Source organism: Palaemon carinicauda, chromosome 31 (genome assembly GCF_036898095.1).
Source record: "Palaemon carinicauda isolate YSFRI2023 chromosome 31, ASM3689809v2, whole genome shotgun sequence".
In the NCBI taxonomy this organism is placed as follows: domain Eukaryota; kingdom Metazoa; phylum Arthropoda; class Malacostraca; order Decapoda; family Palaemonidae; genus Palaemon; species Palaemon carinicauda.
Genome location: NC_090755.1, coordinates 65,802,844 through 65,819,487, shown reverse-complemented (window position 1 = coordinate 65,819,487; position 16,644 = coordinate 65,802,844). Strand labels below are relative to the sequence as shown.

The 16,644-nt window shown below is 36.0% G+C and overlaps 3 protein-coding genes across 6 annotated transcripts in view; all 3 read right to left on the bottom strand.

Moving 5' to 3' along the window:
• LOC137624484 (uncharacterized) overlaps positions 1-1,098 on the bottom strand; it is a gene marked incomplete at its 5' end in the record, with an annotated part of 36,315 nt that extends 35,217 nt beyond the window's left edge. Inside the window, one exon of the mRNA XM_068355268.1 lies at positions 1,091-1,098. Within this exon, the coding sequence (XP_068211369.1) occupies positions 1,091-1,098 (8 nt within the window). The remainder of the gene's footprint in view (positions 1-1,090) is intronic.
• LOC137624491 (GTP-binding protein Di-Ras2) overlaps positions 1-16,644 on the bottom strand; it is a 611,765-nt gene that overhangs the window by 435,158 nt on the left and 159,963 nt on the right. The window lies entirely within an intron of this gene.
• Positions 1,356-15,462, bottom strand: LOC137624483 (uncharacterized). 4 transcript variants are annotated; one of them, XM_068355267.1, is made up of 2 exons: positions 15,439-15,462; positions 1,356-3,209 (listed from the first exon to the last, which is right to left on the bottom strand). In XM_068355267.1, the coding sequence occupies exon 2, from the start codon at positions 2,997-2,999 to the stop codon at positions 1,920-1,922; it is 1,080 nt and encodes a 359-aa protein (XP_068211368.1). In that variant the 5' UTR covers positions 3,000-3,209; positions 15,439-15,462; the 3' UTR covers positions 1,356-1,919. The 4 variants fall into 4 exon arrangements, with proteins under 4 accessions (XP_068211368.1, XP_068211365.1, XP_068211366.1 ...); XM_068355264.1 differs by lacking the exon at positions 15,439-15,462 and adding an exon at positions 15,117-15,213; XM_068355265.1 differs by lacking the exon at positions 15,439-15,462 and adding an exon at positions 15,085-15,139.

Below are 16,644 nucleotides of genomic sequence, written 5' to 3'. Positions count from 1 at the left end.
GAAAAAACTCTTAGCTTATACGCTGTAAACATAATTAATTCTGGTCTCTACCCACCTCCTTGGGTGTGAATCAGCTATTATATATTCACCGGCTAAGTTAAATATTTAAAAATGATATTTTAATTATAAAATAAATTTTTGAATATACTTACCCGGTGAATATATAAATTAAATGACCCTCCCTTCCTCCCCAATAGAGACGCAGCGGGACGAGAAGAATTGAAGGTTTTGTTTACATACAAGAGTGGTATCTGGCCGACAGTTGGCGCTGGTGGGCACACCCGCAACCTTCATAGCGATCGCTCGCGAGTTTTTTGAGTGTGTTTTCTGTCGAGCCGCAGAGTTGCAGCTATTATATATTCACCGGGTAAGTATATTCAAAAATTTATTTTATAATTAAAATATCATATTTCACCAATACTGGTGAAAACATATACTTCTAGAAACAAAAAATCATACTAAATGCAGTAAAAACTAGAGCATTTTTCCAGAACCTATGTCTATACAGTATAATATAATTATTATCAAGTCTTAGTCAATAAATACTACTGTATATTGCCCATCATTTGACTTCGTCCTTCCTAGTTTAGTTTAGACTGGCACAGATCCTATATCAGATGCAAATTATATTTGCAATATATCTATACATTTAATACACAGCCTAACTTTAATTTGCCATTTATGAATATGTGAAAGGTCTTACTAGGATCAGCCATATTTTAATGTCGATATATGCAGCTTAGTGTGTAATAACAAATATGATATAATCAGTATTGAATTTTATAGTAAAACCATTGTACTGTGTAAAGGAAGGGGGTCCTGTGATAGCAAGTAAATAAATGATGAACAAGGAATACATAAGTATAACCAGGAATATGGGTAGCTTACTGATCAATAGAAATTAATACAAGTATTTGAAAACTAGATGAATAATAAATGAATAAAAAACAGCATTCAAACCCTCTTAAATACAGTTAAGGATCTTAGGCTGTTTTTAGTTAGTATAGTTTGGCGCATTGGCAATAGGTGGTGCTGATCAGACACTCTGTGCACACACACACACACTTTATAAGGGGCTTTCAAGTATTACCTATATTGTCATTGGTCTAAATAGGCCTTTTCATTTTAGACAACCCATTGAATTACAGTTGTTTGTTGCTCCCAGGGACAGGATGAGTTGAGGGTTGTTTTATTTGACCCTGCCCTATTGGGAAAAATTAAGAAGCTTTTCATTATTTTTCTGATAGCTTGGATGTTCATTAATAATCTAAATAGAAGATAAATTTGACGGCATAAGAATTCAGTAAGCTTTTTATGGTCACATACTGTACAGTATATAATTTTTAAACAGAAGATTCATAAAAAACAATTTTTATTTAGATGCGCTTTATGGTTCATACATTAGAAAAACTAAATAGTTACATTTAATCCATGTTTAATTTTTAAGGTAACTTCCTTTGTTAGGAGATAAAGCATTTAAACAGGAGATACATTTGATGAAATTACAAATTAATTTGTCACCTCCGTTGAAAATATAAGCAAAAGATAAATTTGGTGACATTAAAAATCAATTAACTTTACAAATCAAAAGATTATATTGTACTAATTGTAACATAACAGGAAAATAATTAGCAAAAGATTGCATGTTTCCTTTAAGATTAGTTCTATAGTTCACAGATAAAATATGTAAGCATTAGAAGATAATTTCAGCAAGGCTAGAATTATAAATGATAATCCTTGATTGTATTCACTACAACCTTTCAAGTGTCATTGCTGATTATATATCAGAAAGCAAAATATACTTAGTTTATCAATATCATAACTTCATTGAAATTCTAACAAATAACAGGAAAATAAGATTTTAAAGTCTTGCTAAATACAGAACGCAACAAAACTCCAAAAATCCCAATACAAATTATTCATTTAGAAAAGGCAAATTCTGTGAAGTTTTTCTCCAACAATAGGAGAGCTTCAATAAAGTTCCCCTCAGTAATATGAGCAATTTCTCGATGAAAATTTGAAGCTACCCGAGGTTCCCATCGGTAAATCTCTTTTCCCTTGATGAAATAATCATCAATAAATCCTCTTTTTACCTCTTCAGCCAAGTAGCATAAAATGGCCTTGTATCCTTCTACTAGGGTTTTATCCTTCAGTGAATCACTGTACTTAACAGCAATCCTCTTTACAAACATAGACTGGAATTTGTACTGTTTCTTCCAATTCCTCGCATGAGCTGTGAGTTTTACGAGTCTGACCATGTCTAGCAGCTGAACATTGGATGCTAGAAACTTTTTCTCTAGCAGGCCAAAGGAAACATTGAAAAGCTGGTCTGAATTGGGATACTTGTGAGCATCTGGTACTTTCAAAGAAAAGAACATGATGGGAGATTTGTTCTTGTTCAAAGTATCAATGTAAGCCCTTAAACATTTTGGAAGTTCATGGAGGGGCCTCAAGTCAGGACACTGGCCCCAAGTGCGAAACACAATTTGGGGGACAAAATCCATCATGACTATGTCTCCTGTAGCATACGCAATTTCCACAGTCAGGGCAACTAACTGTTCCCTATATTTTATTTTTGCATTTGGTATGCAGACCTTTTGGATTCCTCTACCTATAATACTGAACAAGTCTTGTCGCAGTTTTGAAGCATCTAAAAAACCATTGCAGTCACTTGCTAATTGGTTAGGGATGTGAGACTTCCACTCGAGTGTGAAGAATCCGCTGGGATCACGGCGCACTGAGAAGTTTTCAGACTCAAAAGGGGCGTTCAGCATTACTACTATATCAAAGTCAGTGTTTGCTTTCACAGCCAATCCTTCATATGCACTGCCACAATGAATGAAAGAGATGCTGTATCCGAAAGGGCCACGTGGCAAAGCTGCTTCTACTTTTTCTATGAATTGTGCTGCTCTCTGCCCATTTTTTTCCACTTTGGGAACCACCTCCCTGTTCAGTCTACCCAATATGCTTCTTGCAATATTGCTAAAGTCATCCATCATTGTTAAAAGTGCACAAATTCTCTTAGAGGATTTGGATTTTCAAGTTGCTCCAACTAGGATATAGGTACTGTATAAAGTACTGATACGTACACCTTGCTATAACTAACTAGTTTTTTCTTAATGGCACTGTGATCAGTTCATCAGTCAGTTATTCACATTTGATGGTGTCCAGTAATTGCCAGACTTCCCTTCTTGTTAGTTTATAGCTTCCTAAAATATTATAATGAAAGAACCCCAAAAATTATTCTTCAATAACATTTAAAAAGTACAGTATGTATATTTGATCTTATGTTGTGCAACAGCACAGACATTTACAGTATTATAGTTATAGATGAAAATATACGAAAGTGGATTTTGTGAACCAATTCCCGTTCATTTCTTTAAAATTCATGTGATATGATTAATGTAGTCGCGACTAGACTTTATAAAAATAATAATCCTCAATCTAGCATTAAGGATTTTGAAGTTCATTAACTTTGACATTGTAATTAAAGTGTTATTTTCACAAACTTATATTATTATTATTATTATTGTTATTATTATTATTACTATTATTATTATTATTACTGGATAAGCTACAACCCTAGTTGGAAAAGCAGGATGCTATAAGCCCAGGGTCTCCAACAGGGAAAATAGCTCAGTGAGGAAAGGAAACAAAGAAAAATAAAGTTATTTAAGAAGAGCAACAAGATTAAAATAAATATCACCTATATAAACTATAAAAACTTTAACAAACCAAGAGGAAGAGAAATAAGATAGAATAGTGTGCCCAAGTGTACCCTAAAGAAAGAGAATTCTGACCCAAAAGACAGTGGAAAACCATGAGTTGCACGAGGGACATAGCCCCACCTCTAGTACAATTATTATAACTAATTAAACTAACGCCCTAGTTAAAACAACAGGATGCTAAAAAGAATAGCGCTCCAACAGGAGATATTAAATCGGCGGTCTTTGTAAAATAAACAACCTACGAGAAGAGCTAAGATATCAGCGGCCTTTATAAAATAGACAACCTAGGAGAGAAGCTAAGCCCTTTATAAAATAGACAACCTAGGAGAGGAGCTAAGCCCTTTATAAAATAGACAACATAGGAGAGGAGCTAAGCCCTTTATAAAATAGACAACCTAGGAGAGGAGCTAAGCCCTTTATAAAATAGACAACCTAGGAGAGGAGCTAAGCCCTTTACAAAATAGACAACCTATGAGAGGAGCTAAGCCCTTTATAAAATAGACAACCTAGGAGAGGAGCTAAGCCCTTTATAAAATAGACAACCTAGAATAGGAGCTAAAAAATCGGAGGTCTTTATAAAATAGACAACCTAAGATAGGAGCTAAGCCCTTTGTAAAATACACAACCTAGAATAGGAGCTAAGATATATGCGGCCTTTATAAAATAGACAACCTAGGAGAGGAGCTAAGCCCTTTATAAAATAGACAACCTAGAATAGGAGCTAAGAAATCGGAGGTCTTTATAAAATAGGCAACCTAAGATAGGAGCTAAGCCCTTTGTAAAATACACAACTTAGAATAGGAGCTAAGAAATCGGAGGTCTTTATAAAATAGACAACCTAGGAGAGGAGCTAAGCCCTTTATAAAATACACAAAGTAGAATAGGAGATAAGAAATCGGAGGTCTTTATAAAATAGAGAACCTAAGAGAGGAGCTAAGCCCTTTATAATATCGACAACCTACGAGAGGAGCTAAGAAATCAGCGGCCTTTATAAAATAGACAACCTATGAGAGAAGCTAAGCCCTTTATAAAATAGACAACCTATGAGAGGAGCTAAGCCCTTTACAAAATACACAACCTAGAATAGGAGCTAGGAAATCGGAGGTCTTCATAAAATAGACAACCTAAGAGAGGAGCTAAGCCCATTATAAAATAGACAACCTAGGAGAGGAGCTAAGCCCTTTATAAAATACACAACCTAGAATAGGAGCTAGGAAATCGGAGGTCTTTATAAAATAAACAACCTAGGAGAGGAGCTAAGCCCTTTATAAAATAGACAACCTATGAGAGGAGCTAAGCCCTTTATAAAATACACAACCTAGAATAGGAGCTAAGAAATCGGAGGTCTTTATAAAATAGACAAGCTAAGATAGGAGCTAAGCCATTTGTAAAATACACAACCTAGAATAGGAGCTAAGAAATCGGAGGTCTTTATAAAATAGACAACCTAGGAGAGGAGCTAAGCCCTTTATAAAATACACAAAGTAGAATAGGAGATAAGAAATCGGAGGTCTTTATAAAATAGAGAACCTAAGAGAGGAGCTAAGCCCTTTATAATATCGACAACCTACGAGAGGAGCTAAGAAATCAGCGGCCTTTATAAAATAGACAACCTAGGAGAGGAGCTAAGCCCTTTATAAAATAGACAACCTAGGAGAGGAGCTAAGCCCTTTATAAAATACACAACCTAGAATAGGAGCTGAGAAATCGGAGGTCTTTATAAAATAGACAACCTAGGAGAGGAGCTAAGCCCTTTATAAAATACACAACCTAGAATAGGAGCTAAAAAATCGGTGGTGGTAATAAAATAGAGAACCTAAGAGAGGAGCTAAGAAATCAGCGGCCTTTATCAAATAGACAACCTGGGAGAGGAGCTAAGCCCTTTATAAAATCGACAACCTAGGAGAGGAGCTAAACCCTTTAAAAAATAGACAACCTAGGAGAGGAGCTAAGCCCTTTATAAAATAGACAACCTAGGAGAGGAGCTAAGCCCTTTATAAAATACACAACCTAGAATAGGAGCTAGGAAATCGGAGGTCTTTATAAAATAGACAACCTAAGAGAGGAGCTAAGCCCATTATAAAATAGACAACCTAGGAGAGGAGCGAAGCCCTTTATAAAATACACAACCTAGAATAGGAGCTAAGAAATCGGAGGTCTTATAGACAACCTAAGATAGGAGCTAAGCCCTTTGTAAAATACACAACCTAGAATAGGAGCTAGGAAATCGGAGGTTTTTATAAAATAGAGAACCTAAGAGAGGAGCTAAGCCCTTTATAATATCGACAACCTACGAGAGGAGCTAAGAAATCAGCGGCCTTTATAAAATAGACAACCTATGAGAGGAGCTAAGCCCTTTATAAAATACACAACCTAGAATAGGAGCTAAGAAATCGTAGGTCTTTATAAAATAGACAACCTAAGATAGGAGCTAAGAAATCGAAGGTCTTTATAAATAGACAACCTAAGATAGGAGCTAAGAAATCGAAGGTCTTTATAAAATAGACAACCTAAGATAGGAGCTAAGAAATCGAAGGTCTTTATAAAATAGAGAACCTATGAGAGGAGCTAAGCCCTTTAAAAAATAGACAACCTATGAGAGGAGCTAAGCCCTTTATAAAATACACAACCTAGAATAGGAGCTAAGAAATCGGAGGTCTTTATAAAATAGAGAACCTAAGAGAGGAGCTAAGCCCTTTATAAAATCGACAACCTACGAGAGGAGCTAAGAAATCAGCGGCCTTTATAAAATAGACAACCTAGGAGAGGAGCTAAGCCCTTTATAAAATAGACAACCTATGAGAGGAGCTAAGCCCTTTATAAAATAGACAACCTAAGAGAGGAGCTAAGCCCTTTATAAAATACATAACCAAGGAGAGGAGCTAAGCCCTTTATAAAATAGACAACCTACGAGAGGAGCTAAGAAATCAGCGCCCTTTATAAAATAGACAACCTATGAGAAAGGCTAAGCCCTTTATAAAATAGACAACCTATGAGAGGAGCTAAGCCCTTTATAAAATACACAACCTAGAATAGGAGCTAGGAAATCGGAGGTCTTAATAAAATAGACAACCTAAGAGAGGAGCTAAGCCCATTATAAAATAGACAACCTAGGAGAGGAGCTAAGCCCTTTATAAAATACACAACCTAGAATAGGAGCTAGGAAATCGGAGGTCTTTATAAAATAGACAACCTAAGAGAGGAGCTAAGCCCATTATAAAATAGACAACCTAAGAGAGGAGCTAAGCCCTTTATAAAATACACAACCTAGAATAGGAGCTAGGAAATCGGAGGTCTTTATAAAATAAACAACCTAGGAGAGGAGCTAAGCCCTTTATAAAATAGACAACCTATGAGAGGAGCTAAGCCCTTTATAAAATACACAACCTAGAATAGGAGCTAAGAAATCGGAGGTCTTTATAAAATAGACAAGCTAAGATAGGAGCTAAGCCCTTTGTAAAATACACAACCTAGAATAGGAGCTAAGAAATCGGAGGTCTTTATAAAATAGACAACCTAGGAGAGGAGCTAAGCCCTTTATAAAATACACAAAGTAGAATAGGAGATAAGAAATCGGAGGTCTTTATAAAATAGAGAACCTAAGAGAGGAGCTAAGCCCTTTATAATATCGACAACCTACGAGAGGAGCTAAGAAATCAGCGGCCTTTATAAAATAGACAACCTAGGAGAGGAGCTAAGCCCTTTATAAAATAGACAACCTAGGAGAGGAGCTAAGCCCTTTATAAAATACACAACCTAGAATAGGAGCTGAGAAATCGGAGGTCTTTATAAAATAGACAACCTAGGAGAGGAGCTAAGCCCTTTATAAAATAAACAACCTAGAATAGGAGCTAAAAAATCGGTGGTGGTAATAAAATAGAGAACCTAAGAGAGGAGCTAAGAAATCAGCGGCCTTTATCAAATAGACAACCTAGGAGAGGAGCTAAGCCCTTTATAAAATCGACAACCTAGGAGAGGAGCTAAGCCCTTTAAAAAATAGACAACCTAGGAGAGGAGCTAAGCCCTTTATAAAATAGACAACCTAGGAGAGGAGCTAAGCCCTTTATAAAATACACAACCTAGAATAGGAGCTAGGAAATCGGAGGTCTTTATAAAATAGACAACCTAAGAGAGGAGCTAAGCCCATTATAAAATAGACAACCTAGGAGAGGAGCGAAGCCCTTTATAAAATACACAACCTAGAATAGGAGCTAAGAAATCGGAGGTCTTATAGACAACCTAAGATAGGAGCTAAGCCCTTTGTAAAATACACAACCTAGAATAGGAGCTAGGAAATCGGAGGTTTTTATAAAATAGAGAACCTAAGAGAGGAGCTAAGCCCTTTATAATATCGACAACCTACGAGAGGAGCTAAGAAATCAGCGGCCTTTATAAAATAGACAACCTATGAGAAGAGCTAATGCCTTTATAAAATACACAACCTAGAATAGGAGCTAAGAAATCGTAGGTCTTTATAAAATAGACAACCTAAGATAGGAGCTAAGAAATCGAAGGTCTTTATAAAATAGACAACCTAAGATAGGAGCTAGGAAATCGAAGGTCTTTATAAAATAGACAACCTAAGATAGGAGCTAAGAAATCGAAGGTCTTTATAAAATAGAGAACCTATGAGAGGAGCTAAGCCCTTTAAAAAATAGACAACCTATGAGAGGAGCTAAGCCCTTTATAAAATACACAACCTAGAATAGGAGCTAAGAAATCGGAGGTCTTTATAAAATAGAGAACCTAAGAGAGGAGCTAAGCCCTTTATAAAATCGACAACCTACGAGAGGAGCTAAGAAATCAGCGGCCTTTATAAAATAGACAACCTATGAGAGGAGCTAAGCCCTTTATAAAATAGACAACCTATGAGAGGAGCTAAGCCCTTTATAAAATAGACAACCTAAGAGAGGAGCTAAGCCCTTTATAAAATACATAACCAAGGAGAGGAGCTAAGCCCTTTATAAAATAGACAACCTACGAGAGGAGCTAAGAAAACAGCGCCCTTTATAAAATAGACAACCTATGAGAGGAGCTAAGCCCTTTATAAAATAGACAACCTATGAGAGGAGCTAAGCCCTTTATAAAATACACAACCTAGAATAGGAGCTAGGAAATCGGAGGTCTTAATAAAATAGACAACCTAAGAGAGGAGCTAAGCCCATTATAAAATAGACAACCTAGGAGAGGAGCTAAGCCCTTTATAAAATACACAACCTAGAATAGGAGCTAGGAAATCGGAGGTCTTTATAAAATAGACAACCTAAGAGAGGAGCTAAGCCCATTATAAAATAGACAACCTAAGAGAGGAGCTAAGCCCATTATAAAATACACAACCTAGGAGAGGAGCTAAGCCCTTTATAAAGTCGACAACCTAGAAGAGGAGCTAAGCCCTTTATAAAATACACAACCTAGAATAGGAGCTAAGAAATCGGAGGTCTTTAAAAAATAGACAACCTAGGATAGGAGCTAAGCCCTTTATAAAATAGACAACCTACGAGAGGAGCTAAGAAATCAGCGGCCTTTATAAAATAGACAACCTAGGAGAGGAGCTAAGCCCTTTATAAAATAGACAACCTAGAGTAAGAGCTAAGAAATTGGAGGTCTTTATAAAATAGACAACCTAAGAGAGGAGCTAAGCCCTTTATAAAATAGACAACCTAGGAGAGGAGCTAAGCCCTTTACAAAATAGACAACCTCTGAGAGGAGCTAAGCCCTTTATAAAATAGACAACATAAGAGAGGAGCTAAGCTTTTATAAAATAGACAACATATGAGAGTAGTTAAGCCCTTTATAAAATAGACAACCTAGGAGAGGAGCTAAGCCCTTTACAAAATAGACAACCTATGAGAGGTGCTAAGCCCTTTATAAAATATACAACCTAGGAGAGGAGCTAAGCCCTTTATAAAATAGACAACCTATGAGAGGAGCTAAGCCCTTTATAAAATACGCAACCTAGAATAGGAGCTAAGAAATCGGAGGTCTTTATAAAATAGACAACCTACGAGAGGAGCTAATCCCTTTATAAAATAGAGAACCTTCGAGAGGAGCTAAGGAATCAGCGGCCTTTATAAAATAGACAACCTATGTGAGGAGCTAAGCCCTTTATAAAATACACAACCTAGAATAGGATCTAAGAAATCGGAGGTCTTTATAAAATAGAGAACCTAAGAGAGGAGCTAAGCCCTTTATAAAATCGACAACCTACAAGAGGAGCTATGAAATCAGCGGCCTTTATAAAATAGACAACCTAGGAGAGGAGCTAAGCCCTTTATAAAATAGACAACCTAAGAGAGGAGCTAAGCCCATTATAAAATACACAACCTAGGAGAGGAGCTAAGCCCTTTATAAAGTCGACAACCTAGAAGAGGAGCTAAGCCCTTTATAAAATACACAACCTAGAATAGGAGCTAAGAAATCGGAGGTCTTTAAAAAATAGACAACCTAGGATAGGAGCTAAGCCCTTTATAAAATAGACAACCTACGAGAAGAGCTAAGAAATCAGCGGCCTTTATAAAATAGACAACCTAGGAGAGGAGCTAAGCCCTTTATAAAATAGACAACCTAGAGTAAGAGCTAAGAAATCGGAGGTCTTTATAAAATAGACAACCTAAGAGAGGAGCTAAGCCCTTTATAAAATAGACAACCTAGGAGAGGAGCTAAGCCCTTTACAAAATAGACAACCTCTGAGAGGAGCTAAGCCCTTTATAAAATAGACAACATAAGAGAGGAGCTAAGCTTTTATAAAATAGACAACATATGAGAGTAGTTAAGCCCTTTATAAAATAGACAACCTAGGAGAGGAGCTAAGCCCTTTACAAAATAGACAACCTATGAGAGGTGCTAAGCCCTTTATAAAATATACAACCTAGGAGAGGAGCTAAGCCCTTTATAAAATAGACAACCTATGAGAGGAGCTAAGCCCTTTATAAAATACGCAACCTAGAATAGGAGCTAAGAAAATGGAGGTCTTTATAAAATAGACAACCTACGAGAGGAGCTAATCCCTTTATAAAATAGAGAACCTTCGAGAGGAGCTAAGGAATCAGCGGCCTTTATAAAATAGACAACCTATGTGAGGAGCTAAGCCCTTTATAAAATACACAACCTAGAATAGGATCTAAGAAATCGGAGGTCTTTATAAAATAGAGAACCTAAGAGAGGAGCTAAGCCCTTTATAAAATCGACAACCTACAAGAGGAGCTATGAAATCAGCGGCCTTTATAAAATAGACAACCTAGGAGAGGAGCTAAGCCCTTTATAAAATAGACAACCTATGAGAGGAGCTAAGCCCTTTATAAAATACACAACCTAGAAAAGGAGCTAAGAAATCGGAGGTCTTTATAAAATAGACAACCTAAGAGAGGAGCTAAGCCCTTTATAAAATAGACAACCTACGAGAGGAGCTAAGAAATCAGCAGCCTTTATAAAATAGACAACCTAGGAGAAGAGCAAAGAAATCAGCAGCCTTTATAAAATAGACAACCTAGGAGAATAGCAAAGAAATCAGCGGCCTTTTTTAAATAGACAACTTAAGAGAGGAGCTAAGCCCTTTATAAAATAGACAACCTACGAGAGGAGCTAAAAAATCAGCGGCCTTTATAAAATAGACAACCTATGAGAGGAGCTAAGCCCTTTATAAAATAGACAACCTACGAGAGGAGCTAAAAAATCAGCGGCCTTTATAAAATAGACAACCTAGGAGAAGAGCAAAGAAATCAGCAGCCTTTATAAAATAGACAACCTAGGAGAATAGCAAAGAAATCAGCGGCCTTTATAAAATAGACAACCTAGGAGAATAGCAAAGAAATCAGCGGCCTTTATTAAATAGTCAACCTAGGAGAATAGCAAAGAAATCAGCAGCCTTTATAAAATAGACAACCTAGGAGAATAGCAAAGAAATCAGCAGCCTTTATAAAATAGACAACCTAGGAGAAGAGCAAAGAAATCAGCAGCCTTTATAAAATAGACAACCTAGGAGAATAGCAAAGAAATCAGCGGCCTTTTTTAAAATAGACAACCTAGGAGAATAGCAAAGAAATCAGCAGCCTTTATAAAATAGACAACCTAGGAGAATAGCAAAGAAATCAGCAGCCTTTATTAAATAGAAAACTTAAGAGAGGAGCTAAGCCCTTTATAAAATAGACAACCTACGAGAGGAGCTAAAAAATCAGCGGCCTTTATAAAATAGACAACCTAGGAGAAGAGCAAAGAAATCAACAGCCTTTATAAAATAGACAACCTAGGAGAATAGCAAAGAAATCAGCGGCCTTTATTAAATAGTCAACCTAGGAGAATAGCAAAGAAATCAGCAGCCTTTATAAAATAGACAACCTAGGAGAATAGCAAAGAAATCAGCAGCCTTTATAAAATAGACAACCTAGGAGAATAGCAAAGAAATCAGCGGCCTTTATAAAATAGACAGCCTAGGAGATGAGCAAAGAAATCAGCAGCCTTTATAAAATAGACAACCTAGGAGAAGAGCAAAGAAATCAGCAGTCTTTATAAAATAGTCAACCTAGGAGAAGAGCAAAGAAATCAGCAGCCTTTATAAAATAGACAACCTAGGAGAATAGCAAAGAAATCAGCGGCCTTTATAAAATAGACAGCCTAGGAGATGAGCAAAGAAATCAGCAGCCTTTATAAAATAGACAACCTAGGAGAATAGCAAAGAAATCAGCAGCCTTTATAAAATAGACAACCTAGGAGAATAGCAAAGAAATCAGCGGCCTTTATAAAATAGACAGCCTAGGAGATGAGCAAAGAAATCAGCAGCCTTTATAAAATAGACAACCTAGGAGAAGAGCAAAGAAATCAGCAGCCTTTATAAAATAGACAACCTACGAGAATAGAAAAGAAATCAGCGGCCTTTATAAAATAGACAGCCTAGGAGATGAGCAAAGAAATCAGCAGCCTTTATAAAATAGACAACCTAGGAGAAGAGCAAAGAAATCAGCAGCCTTTATAAAATAGACAACCTAGGAGAATAGCAAAGAAATCAGCGGCCTTTATAAAATAGACAGCCTAGGAGATGAGCAAAGAAATCAGCAGCCTTTATAAAATAGACAACCTAGAAGAACAAAGAAATCAGCAGCCTTTATAAAATAAGACAACCTAGGAGAGAAGCTAAGAAATCAGGGGTCTTAATAAAATAAGACAACGTAGGAGAGAAGCTAGGAAATCAGCGGTCTTAATAAAAAAAGGCAAACTAAGAGAGGCACTAAGAAATCAGCGGTCTTTATAAAATAAGACAACCTTGAAGAGAAGCTAAGAAATCTGTAGTCTTCATAAAATAAGACAACCTTGAAGAGAAGCTAAGAAATCTGTAGTCTTTATAAAATGAGACAACCTAGGAGAGGAGCTAAGAGATCAGCGGTCTATATAAAACAGACAACCTGGAGAGGAGCTGAGAAATCATCGGTTTTATCATATAAACAACCTAGGAGAAAAGCTAAGAAATCAGTAGTTTTCATGAAATAAGACTAGTTTGGAGAGAAGCTAAGAAATCAGCGGTCTTATCAAAAGAGCCAACCTAGGAGAGGAGCTAAGAAATCATTGGTCTTTATAAAAGACACCTAGAAGAGCTAAATCATCGGTCGTTATAAAAGACACCTAGGAGAAGAGCTAAGAAATCAGCGATCTTTTTAAATAAGGCAACCTAGGAAAGGAGCTGAGAAATCATCGGTCTTTTAAAAATAGACAACCTAGGAGAAGAGCTATGAAATTAACAGTCTTTTTAGAATAGACAACCTATTAAAAGAGCTAATAAATTAGCGATCTTTATAAAATAGACAACCTAAGAGATTAGCTAAGAAGTTAGAGGTCTTAGTAAAATAGACAACCTGGAGAGGAGATGAGAAATCAGTGGTCTTTATAAAATAAGAAAGCCTAGGAGAGAAGCTAAGAAATTGGTGGTCCTTATAAAATAGCAGACAACGTCGGTGAGCAGCTAAAAAATCAGCGGCCTTTATAAAATAACAGACAAACTCGAGTAGGAGGTAATAAATCAGCAATCTTTATAAAACAAGACAACCTAGGAAATGAGCTAAGAAATCAGCGGCCTTTGTAAAATAGACAACCCGACAAAGAATCTAAAGAAATCGGCGGTTTATAGAATAGATAACCTATGAGAGAATCTAGGAAATCAGTAGTTTTCATAAAATAAGACAATATAGGAGAGAAGCTTAGAAATCAGCGGTCTTTATCAAATAGACAACTTAGGAGAGAAGCTAAGAAATCAGTATTTTCATGAAATAGACAACCTAGGAGAGAAGCTAAGAAATCAGTGGTCTTTATAACACAAGACAACCTAGGGAAGCAGTTAAGATATCAGCGGTCTTTATAAATAAAATTGAAAAATACGGTTCAGTCTACAACATAGAATACGTATTCTATAGTCCATTTCTTTTAGCGATGCATATTTGCTCAGATTCGCAGCGGTGCCCTTTTAGCTCTGAAAAGTTTCCTGATCGCTGATTGGTTGGACAAGATAATTCTAACCAATCAGCGATCAGGAAACTTTTCCGAGCTAAAAGGGCACGCACCGCTGCGAGTCGGTGCAAATATGCATCGCTAAAAGAAATGGACTATAGTGTAGCCCACCTCATATGTTTTTTTTTTAGGTTGTATGCACCAGAAAGGGTTTCTTTTATGGTCAAATCGTACTCCTTTTCAATTGAAACATTAACACTGAGTAACAGCTCATAACCGAGTATATAGTTATTAGAAGTAAAATTTGATGTTATTATTGCAAAAATTATAAGCGTCTTATCATTTCTTTTTAAATAAGCGCGTCTACAGTCATCCTTGATGGAGGGTTAGTCTTTGACTTGGTATTTTAAGTTTCAATTTAATTTGACCTAATTTAGGTGGGAAATAGATTAGGTTTGCTTCCTTGTTTCAATTTTAAATTTTTATTTTCAGTCAAATCTTTAAAATCTAAAAGCCAATAATCTGAAAAAAAAAAAAATTCAAATCACCCTCAAATACACCAGGATATTGTAAAATAGAATTGTAACATTTTTAAAAGTTATCCATAAACGAATTATGGTCTCACAAGCGCTTCCGTCTTTCAAGTGGCATGACTATATTTTCTCCCAGTTATTTTAAATAATTTTAAGTTATATAAATTTTAATTCACTGGCTATTCGAGTGTTCATAACACAACCATTGCTCAATAACATTATGAGCTGTTTTTCAATTCACAATTAACCAAAATAACATCACTAGTGAATCGTGTTAGTAATAGATTCCTTCCCGCCATGAAAAGTTAATCTTCACGGTATTGCACTATGGAAATAGACGAGAATTAATGTTCACAGTCTTATAACGTTCAAGTAAGAAACACAGAATTAACCAAAATGGCCTTTCGATGGCTACTATTATCACTTTAAGGAGTAAGCCTGTCACGACACTATAGCTGCTAGAACAATAATGGCACTTGCAAAGTTGCACGGTTGCGGGCTTGCGGCTGTTGGGCAGAACAAAGATACTAACTTGAATGAATGTATGATACACGTACTGTACGTAATTCTGAGAGGCAGCTTACTAGTTTATCTGTTACACGCTGTACGAGATTCACTAAACCATACGTTCTTGAAATATTAATTGTATGTTTCAGCTTAATGCCAAGAGAAAATACCGTTTCTGTAGTTTTTTTTTTTTTCGAAGACTAACAATTTAAAATAGTGAACCAAAAGGATGTTTATACGCCTCTCTGTCGTGGTGGACCGGAGCCGAACGCGAATGAAAAGATCATAGTTGTTGACGTGACGCTTAGTAACCGTTACTTAGTCAAGTAACGCCTCCATCTCCCAACCTGTGTTGCCGTTTATAGCATGATTGATTGATGTTAATTCATCCTTGCATGAGAGGATACGATGAACTAAACCTACACCACTCTCTCCTCACTTATATCTATTCCTCTCTTTGCATAATAGTTTCTGTTAATGGTTACAGGTTTAACTTTATTTATTAATTCTTTGTTAGAACCTCTACATCACTGTGATCTGAGAGGTTAGTTTGTCTGTCAAAGTCATGTCCGTGTGTCGTGTTCGTGAAGAATGTGTACATATGACTATGATGATACTAGTGATTGAAGAATATTTTTTTTTTTAAGGAAAATTATTTTCACGGGTCACGTGTCTATTTCAATGTCACAAATCATCGGTAAAATTTTTGAGTTTCTTTAAACTATATCCATGCTATCACAAACGTTACAACTTAGGTTTTTTTTTCTTTTTTTTATTAGCTGTGCATTGATAAGGGGTGGCTTTCAAGAGGAAAGAAAACAGATTCGATATCACATTCATTCTTTAACAACAAGACCCCTTGTGTCCTTGTAGCATAGCAAATGTGTTCTTTTAAACCATCTTTCGGTTCTATCCCAATATTTGTAGAATTTCCTGTTTTACACTTCTTAAATATATTGTTTCTAAATTTTGTACCCCGTGTTCGCCTCGAAATACCGAAGTTCAATCGTTAACCTTTTCAGCAGATTATATCTTCCTATTTTTATATCTACTGTAGGCCTACTAGCAGTTATATATATATATATATATATATATATATATATATATATATATATATATATATATATATATATATATATATATATATATATATATATATATATATATATATTAATCTTTCCGGTCACGCTCAACCGCATTATCAGATGTATACCTATTTAGTGTCTCCCCGGCTCTAGGGTATGGGGAGAGGTAATGGTCATACCCTGGGGACGGGGTTACCCCGAGAGGTATATACACTCAGAAACCACAATCTCTCACAAATTACCGAAAATGCCGTGTTAAAGTTATGAATGGTCGAGGGAGTGGGACTGCGTATGAACATACAGTATGTATATATATATATATATATATATATATATATATATATATATATATATATATAT

Excerpts from the sequence above, each read along its gene's own strand:
- LOC137624483 (XM_068355267.1), bottom strand. The coding sequence starts at position 2,999 with ATGATGGATGACTTTAGCAATATTGCAAGAAGCATATTGGGTAGACTG.